The following is a 9,269-nucleotide window of genomic DNA, read 5'->3' on the forward strand; positions in this document are numbered from 1 at the left end:
TTTAAAATTAGAGGCAACCACTGCATTTTTAATCATGATCCAAATAAAGATGCTGCATACATGCAAACAGTTTTTAATCTAAATTAGATTGTATAATTTTCGAAATTTGAAGCAAAAACAGAATGATTTGACTTCAGTTTTGTGAAACTATACATTAAAAATATCTGCATGAAACAGAAACAGCAGACGAGCAGGCAGGTGGTGCTTAAAGCGTTTCCTTGGTTTCCGCTGTAAACAAAGCAGCGCTGCACTTATGGCAAGATGAAAAGAAAAAAATACCATCTAAACTTTTCTAAAGACAGTAAGTTCCCCTCAGACATACATTCATATAAACTCCTACCCCTAATTGAATTGTTTAGCATCTCAACCGATTTGAATCGTCACATATTTGAATCGATTTTCAACCGGCTCGCGGTTAATCGTTACATCTCTACTTTTGGGAGCTACTAGTGACATGTGAGACAGATTTGCTGTTTACACTGCAATATTTATGGCTGACAGCAAATTTTGCTTTTTTTTCCCAGCCACCAACACTAAAGAACTGGACGTGTTTATCAGGAGGAACCAGGAGACTGGATTTGGGTTCAGAGTACTGGGTGGAGAAGGACCGGATCAGCCAGTGAGTGTTGACATGCTTTGTAGTGATTCATTACCATATTGTCACAATGGAAAATGATGTGACCTTCAACCATGCCGTCTCTCTTTAGGTGTACATTGGTGCCATCGTTCCTCTGGGTGCCGCAGAGAAGGACGGGCGTCTGCGGGCTGGAGATGAGCTCATTTGTATTGATGGCGTTCCTGTCAAAGGCAAATCTCACAAACAAGTTCTGGAGCTCATGACCAACGCTGCCCGCAACGGGCAGGTGATGTTGACCGTGCGCAGAAAGCTCACCTATCCAGGTTCGTACCCTGCTGCTATGTATTGTGATAACTGCATGCTTGCATTTACGTTCTGACAGCTGTAGAAGTCCTCCAGAGGTTTCAGTCATATCCAACAATGTCTGAAAAAAGATCCACTCCCTGTGAGAACTGAGCGTTTCGCTCCATTAGTTCTGAGTGAAGGGCCGAGTTGAGTTATAAAATAATAACCACAAAATCTAAATTTAATGACCACTGTTTTCAGTCAAAGCAGAAGACTATTTATGTGTTAACAAAATAATGACTCAATGCGCTGAGTAACTATAAAAGAAAGACGCCTCGAAACAACACACACTGGGTAATTTTGAAAAAAAAACTTCAATTATGAAGCTTTTGTGAAATGTGGCTTTATGCCTCATAGCAGTTTTTCAACACTTTCATAATGTTCCCTTTCAGTTTTGTTAAAGCACACTGGGATTTTATTCTTTGTTTTACTTGATGTTGAGCATTGAAAGAGATTTTTGCCAAATGTATTTCTTTGTGAATCATCAGACCCTGATGGAATTGGGCAAACTATATAATAAACAATACAATAGGTGAAAGTCTAAAATTAGCACTAGTAAAGCAAAATTTGGCTTTGGTGAGAATATAAAACAATTATATATAAAAGCGTATTACTTGCCAATGACCAAACACTAAGTAACTGCAAGAACAGTAAAAATTATCCGCACTTCACTGATAAATAAACAATCCCACTGTGATATGGAGTATTATAATTATATAACTTATAAAGCTATTTTATAAATTTATAAAAAATATAACTGAAATATAATTAAAAATATGAGATGAAAAACTTGAATGAATTGTTTGTTGAAGTACTAAAATTAAAACTGATTTTATTTATATATATATCAAATATCATTAATCTGATATATGTGACCCATGCTGACAAAATGAGTTGGAATGCGTACAGGCTAATTTTGAGCTACGGGCAAAAAAAAGGGTGAAAAATGGTCGAATGTGAGGTTTTCACAAAAACCCAGATATCACACGTACGTCTGCAAGATGTCTGTTATAGATCGCTTCATCTGGAATGCATCTGATGTGTACAAATATCTGATTTTTACATGCATTCTAAATCATAAACATCTTAAAGACATTTTCTAAATGTCTATTTGACATCTGACTGAAAATGTCCCATTGACGTATTGAAAAAATGACGTAAAAAAAAATGCATCTTGCAGATGTAAATGTAGATGTCAAATAGACATCTCTGTGATGTACGTGTGCTATCAGGGAATGAGTTAATTAAGCCCTCGTCTAGCGCTCCCAATGCTCCAAATAGTAATTAAACATGTAAAATTATCTTTATTTTTTATTTTTAAGAGGTTTTCCCTTTCTCTGCTCGCTTCTTGACGTCTGGTGCGTCCCCCCAGCACAAGTTTGGTATAGTTGTAAAATGCAGCATTCCTGCTATGTGAATATTCATAGCGATTTCCCGATGGCATGAGTCTGAACCAGTGAAATGTGATGTTCAAACCCATGCTGATGTAAACTAAACGATCTGACTGACTGACACATCCGAAGCGTGTGCATAAAGATGCATCTCTCGGACAATAGTATATATATAAACAAATTCTAAATATTATTAAATACTATATAAGTATATAAATAGTACAAAAATAACATTGTACAGTACAGAACTGTAGAGTCTGACATGGACCTCACCATAAATCTTTGTTCATTTAAACTGTGCTTGAGAATGCTTATATGAGTGTAATATGCTTGAGCAGAAAGAGAGGAAGATGATGGGGGTCAACCTCAGGCCCCACATGTTCCAGCGTTGGTCAACGGCTCACCCAAACCACCCCACATCGAGGTGTCCAGCCACAGCCACCCTCAGCCCTACGACGTCACTCTTCAGCGCAAGGACAACGAGGGCTTCGGATTTGTCATCCTCACCTCTAAAAACAAGCCTCCACCTGGAGGTTAGAAATGACTTTCAAAGCTTTTTTTTCCTCTCCTTGTGTCTCTGTCTGTCTCTTCGTCTCACCCCACCCTGATTTTCAAGCTTTTTGCTACTTTGCTGTCAGCTTCAGAAAGCACACCTTGTTCTGCTGCATTAGATGTGCAACTACAGACTCATATCATTGTTGAAAATGTGGCTAAAATCTATATTACATATTTCTTCCTGTTGCTTGAAAGTGTGACATACTGTACAATGCAATTACAATAATATAATCAAAGCTAGCTTAGCTGTGAAGTATTACAGTAATAAACCCCAGAGCTGTAACAAAAACGCTTATTCAGATATAATGGCAATTACCATTAGCTCTGAATAAGGGCATACACTGTGAACGTTTGTAGGATTTATTTATGAAATTATGCTATAAAGTTGAAAATGTAGTTTGAAGCTGAAGGGTGTATTTTCCTTGCGATATCAAGGCTGTTTTTGAACGAAAATACAGTCAAGATAGTACTATTGTGAAATATTCATTTATTTTAAAATGTAACTTATTCCTGTGATGGTAAAGCAGAATCTTCAGCAGCCATTACTCCAGTCTTCAGTGTCACATGAGCCTTCAGAAAACATTCTAATATGCTGATTTGAAAACATTTCATTGTTATTATCAATGCTAAAACCAGTTATTTTTGTGGAAACGTTTTTGTGATTTCTTTTTAGGATTCTTTGATGAACAGAAAGAAATGTAGAACTAGAAATGTAACATTATGACTTTACTGTCATTTTGATTAATTTAATGCATCCTTACGGAATAAACACATTAATTTCTTGCCAAAATCTTACTGACATCATAATAAAAGTATTAATTTCTTGCCAAAATCTTACCATATTGTATAAAAAATATTTCATTGTAGTTTGAGTAAATATTATATACAGAGCCCCACACATGACATTTTCGTCTGCATGTCTTATGCTGAGCTTCGTAATTTTAACATCGAAAAAGTACGTTTATTTACAATTTTAATTACCATATATAACCTGGCATGTTCGTTTCATAGTATGTGTACCGTGTAATGCAGGGTGTTTTTCCTGATCATGTGACACATCTGTAAATCTTTGAGAATAATCAGATTTATCTATCAGTATCAGTTTCTGGAGTTATTGAAAGCACTTCTCAGTGTCTGTCAGTATATCGAAGATGTATAACTGAAATAAGCATTGATCTCTGTCTGTCCTCAGTTATCCCACATAAGATTGGTCGCATCATTGACGGCAGTCCCACAGACCGCTGCGGTCGGCTAAAAGTGGGTGACCGCATCTCTGCTGTGAATGGCCAGTCAATTATTGAGCTGTCCCACAACGACATTGTGCAGCTCATCAAAGAAGCTGGAAATGCTGTTACCCTCACGGTGGTGCCTGAGGAGGGTAAGCTTTTGGGGAAAATATATTATCTCTTCATTATTTTGGTGAACAGTGAGCTGGTGGAAGGAAGCAGCAGATGGATTTAGTTTTTTCTGTAACAGACAGGTTGTTAAAGCATTTGACTTTGAGGATTGAAACTGAAACTTGGGATGGAGTTGTGTGTGTGTATGTGTGTTTCTGCCACACTGATAATCCTGTTTATTTTTCAGAACACAGCGGACCTCCGTCAGGCACTAGTTCAGCCAAGCAGAGCCCAGCCACCCAGCACAGAGCCGTGGGACAGCAGCCTGCCAGCCGAGATGACAGGTACAAGCTCCATCCTGACGGCCAGTTCAATCACAACACACATGTACACACACAATCACAGTCTCTACAGTCAACTTACAAACCTTTTACGGTTTCATTTTAAAAATCTTAATTAATGGCTATTGATTATTACTTTTAAGAACTATGATAATCTAAACAATGTGATTTCAATATTTATTATGTGAAATTTAATCCGTTTTTACACAAATTAAATCTGTCCCACATTTGTGTCCCACATTGCTTGAGATGAGAATCAAATATTTGACTTCAGAACTAAATATATTTATTTAATTTCCAATCAAATTGTAATTTTGAGATTTTTTTGTTGTTGTTGTAGGCATGATACATAAAATGCTGTCAAACAAGAAACAACAAGACATAGATAACCATTTAATACAAATAATACTAACATTCCAAAACAATTCAATAATTTATAATGTGATGTAGTAAATCTTCATGATAAAATTCTCCTGTGATGCATGTACACAATTGTTCAGTTTGGGGTCAGTAAGAATTTTTTATTCAGCAAATATGCATTAAATTGTTCAAAAGACATTTATGCAGTACAGACATTTATAATGTTACAAAAGATGTATATTTCAAATAAGCTGTGTTTTTGTTTTAGTTTTTTTTTTATAAACGTATCTTGGATTCCACAAAAATATTAACCATCGCAACTGTTAAATGTTTCTTGAGCACCAAATTATTAGAGTAATTGGAGTCAAATTAGAATGATTTCTGAAGGATCATGAAAATTCAGCTTTGCCATTACAGAAATAAATCACATTTCTAATTACATTTGAAAAGAAAACTATATTACAGTATTTGTTAGTCTTGGTTAACATAGATTTTAAAAAAAAATCTTAGTAACATCAAATGCTTGAATGGTTGTGTATGTCCAAATAATATAATATAACAAATAATATAGCTAAAATTGCTTGTCTTTTACAGCTGCAAGAAACAGGGCCCCAAGTTACGCATGTACACATCATAACATCCTGCCCTCTCCACTTCTACATCTTTCCTATTTCAATGACCTCTTTCCATTACTCTTCTATCAAGAACGCTCAAGACCTCTCCTTTCATTTCGGTTCCAAGCACATGGTCCAGGTCATTCTTTTCAGCATAAAATTGAGTAGACTTGTTGTGAACTCGCTCTACAGTCAAGGTTCAGATAAGAGGGGCAGCCACTGTCAAAGCTTTTGCCCACACTTAAGACCAACAAAAAGATGTAATTAGCTCCACAGACCTTTGAGGTCCTGAAGAGGACTCTCAGCTTCTTTGTAGGAATCACGATCATGAACTGCAAATTCTCAAGAACAAAAACACTCTTAGCTGCGCTGGATAACATGACGATGGATAAAGGGAGATGCATTCATTTTGTGCAACAGTTCATTAAATGCACTAAAGTAGCATTTAATTGTGTGTCGTTTAGGAATGGCGTAGAAACGGAGGAGAGGAAAGACACTATGGCCCGAGCGGAACACAAATCCCTGCCGCAGGGTGAGATAGGGGCTGTCATCTCCTCAGGACCAAAGCAGGTGAGATGTAAATGAGACAACGGCAGTTCTTCAAGTAATAATTTGTGTAGTAATAAGAGTTCACAGATAATTATGCAACTGACTTAAGTACTTAATTTTCATGCAGCTCACGTTTTATGAAGATTAAATTCAATTTAAAACTTTGAGATGGAAGCATTTGTCACCTTAAGGATTAATACTATAGGCTACAGTGACTTTATGAGCTATGAAATGGAGGAAATGTTTGCAAAATAAGTCATATATAATGCTAATGACAGAGTGTAGATATGCAAATCAAGTGTCGTTTCTCATTAGCACGGACAGGTGTGGTAGAGCAGTTTGTTTTTGCACTCAGAACAGAATGTTGTGATATATTTAGTGTTTTAGCAAGAAATGTGTGATAATATATTTGCATAGTTTAGTGACTCGACAGTGCAATTAAATGTAATGTGAATGTCTTAAAGGTGCTGTATGTAGGATTGACACCGAGTAGTTGAACTAGGTATTGCAGTCCAAATTAAAAATATTGGAGAGGGTTTTTTTCACCTGGCCCCTCCTCCTCAGACTTGAGGCACAAGCAAGTTGCCAGATTGGCGACACCAACAGGAACGAGCAAACTTGACGATGAGTGAAATGAAATATGCTGTGTTTTCCGCCAACTGGCAACCCGGGGTGCCTAAATACAATTGGGTAAACTGGTAGTGGGGCGGGTTTCACAAACCAAAACAGAGACCGACATTCCGGCCCGGAACGCACATTTTCAAAGGAGAATAACTGACTGTAGCATTGTTTTTCAGATAAACAAGTAGGTTAACTTAGCATGTTTTTTAAATATCTGCAAACATATTATGGTATTTGTATGCTTTAGTCAAAAACTTACATACAGCACCTTTAAGTTGAATTTAGATTGTGTTGAACTGTTTATATTCATATGCAAACAAATTGTAACTGACATCTCTCTTTTCAGGGCTGTTATCCCGTGGAGTTAGAGAGAGGACAGAGAGGTTTTGGCTTCAGTCTGCGAGGAGGGAAGGAATATAACATGGGCCTCTTCATCCTCAGACTAGCTGAGGACGGTCCTGCACTGAAAGATGGCAGGATACATGTAAGTTCTCATGACATTAACACATAATACACAAAGAACCTTTATGAAAAAATTATGAAACGCATCATATTAATAAATGGAACATTTATTAATTCAAACCATTACATTCAATTGTTCAAACCGTTTGAAAAGGTTCAAAAGTTTTAAGTCAGTAGGATGAAGTCAGAGTCTTTTATGCTCACCACTGCTGTATTTATTTATGCATATATTATATCATATTTATTTAAAATACTGCAAAAATATTAATATTGTGAAATGTGATTACAATTTAAAATGGCAAAGCAGAATTTTCAGCAGCCATTACTCCAGTCTTCAGTGTCAGAAATTTCTGATCCTTCAGAAATGATTTTAATATGCTGATTTGCTTCTCAAGAAACATTTCTTCTTATCAATGTTGAAAACACTTATTTGTGGAAACTGTGATGCATTATTTCAGGATTCTTTGATGAATAGAAAGTTCAAAAGAGCAGCATTTATTTGAAATGGAAATCTTTTGTAACATTATAAAGGTCTTTACTGTCACTTTTGATCAATTTATGTTTATTGCTGAATGAAAAAAATCTTACTGACACTAAACGTTTAAACAGTAGTGTGTATTTTAGATCAAATAAAACATTATTGAATAATAACATTTGAAAAATAACATTATTATTATTATTATACAGTTAAATTATATAACAAGTAAAATACAAATAAATCAGTGGTTCTGTGTTTGTAACCTCACAGGTGGGAGATCAGATTGTGGAGATCAACGGTGAACCCACACAGGGCATTACACACACACGGGCCATTGAGCTCATCCAGGCCGGGGGCAATAAAGTGTTGCTGCTTCTGAGGCCCGGACTTGGCCTGGTGCCTGATCATAGTGAGTCTGTTTAATACCTGACCTCTCAAACAATGAACCGACATAGCTGAGAGACGCTCTCCATCCCAAACCACCTCTTTAAGTTTAATCGCTCATTTGAATTCCGTCTGCTTCATGAACCTGAGAAAAATCAGTACCCTCAAGCCTGCATGTTCCCCTCTGAGAAACAAATCCATTTCTGAAGATGGGTTTGTTTTCTACTGCTGTTTCAAAAGCCATTGAAAATGCATTGTGACGGTTATCTTTTCTCAACAGAGTGCTTTCTAAAGGTACTTCATGCAACATGGGTACTCTTGTTCAGAACATTATTACAATATAGTCATAAAGAGTATAACCACGGTGGATTTACAGAAATATTACAGTCATCATCACACTTACCTTTCTATTGCCTAAACATTGCATGCATATTGATCAACACTAATTGCCGAAATAGATACTGTAAGTATGCACACAATTACTCAATTATTAGTGAATGAGGCCTATTGAGTGATTTGGGGAAGTGGGTCGTATGCATGTTATGTCAGACCTTCCTATCTTCATGCATTGCTGTCACTCTTGCTTCCTGTCTCAATTTTTGCTGGTTTCTTTCTCTGTCTGGGCACTGTTCTATGCACCTCTCTCTCTCTCTCTTCCTGGTTTAGGTCTGAACTCTTCCTCCTCCACATTGTGCTTCCACATGAAACCAGAGCATCACTAAAGGCTTCTCTGCTTTTCTTGGTCTGTCCCTATAATAACTTTGGTAAACTTTGCATTCCTCCTCTATGCTTATTTTGTGTATGTGCAGTTCTGCCTTTCTTTCCCTTTCCTTTGCCTTAAAATGAACCTTTTGATTTTGAATGTCACTAAAGAAAAGAAGGAAATATGAGTGATCACAATTCACAATTCATGATCATATATTTCTATATAAACACACAGTAATGACTGGCCATTTTCTAGATCACTTTCCTTTTTGTGATCATTTTTGTTCACATTTTTATTAAACAATTATCACATAAGTTGTTGCTTTTAAGTCATTGTATATTTATATAAGAATGGTTTACAAAGGATTTACAGTACAACATTTTTATTTATATGATACACTGTATATTTATGATTTAGATAGAAATATGTTCTGTATCTCATGAATGAAGCCCATTATTTTCATAGTTTCATAGTTTTTAGTTTAGGTTTTTTGTAATTTTATGTGCTTTTGTCATTTAAAAAAAAAAAAAAAAAAAAAATAATAATAAA

General features: G+C 36.0%; 1 protein-coding gene across 1 annotated transcript in view; it reads left to right on the forward strand.

Moving 5' to 3' along the window:
- Window positions 1-9,269, forward strand: part of LOC107564661 (membrane-associated guanylate kinase, WW and PDZ domain-containing protein 3-like) — a gene marked incomplete at its 5' end in the record, with an annotated part of 85,572 nt that overhangs the window by 70,678 nt on the left and 5,625 nt on the right. The window contains 8 exons of the mRNA XM_016249796.1: window positions 525-619; window positions 708-900; window positions 2,652-2,846; window positions 4,061-4,246; window positions 4,453-4,549; window positions 5,985-6,090; window positions 7,037-7,174; window positions 7,901-8,039. Of these exons, the coding sequence (XP_016105282.1) occupies window positions 525-619; window positions 708-900; window positions 2,652-2,846; window positions 4,061-4,246; window positions 4,453-4,549; window positions 5,985-6,090; window positions 7,037-7,174; window positions 7,901-8,039 (1,149 nt within the window). The remainder of the gene's footprint in view (window positions 1-524; window positions 620-707; window positions 901-2,651; window positions 2,847-4,060; window positions 4,247-4,452; window positions 4,550-5,984; window positions 6,091-7,036; window positions 7,175-7,900; window positions 8,040-9,269) is intronic.

Source organism: Sinocyclocheilus grahami, unplaced genomic scaffold (assembly GCF_001515645.1).
Source record: "Sinocyclocheilus grahami isolate Dianchi unplaced genomic scaffold, SAMN03320097.WGS_v1.1 scaffold953.1, whole genome shotgun sequence".
Taxonomy (NCBI): Eukaryota; Metazoa; Chordata; class Actinopteri; order Cypriniformes; family Cyprinidae; genus Sinocyclocheilus; species Sinocyclocheilus grahami.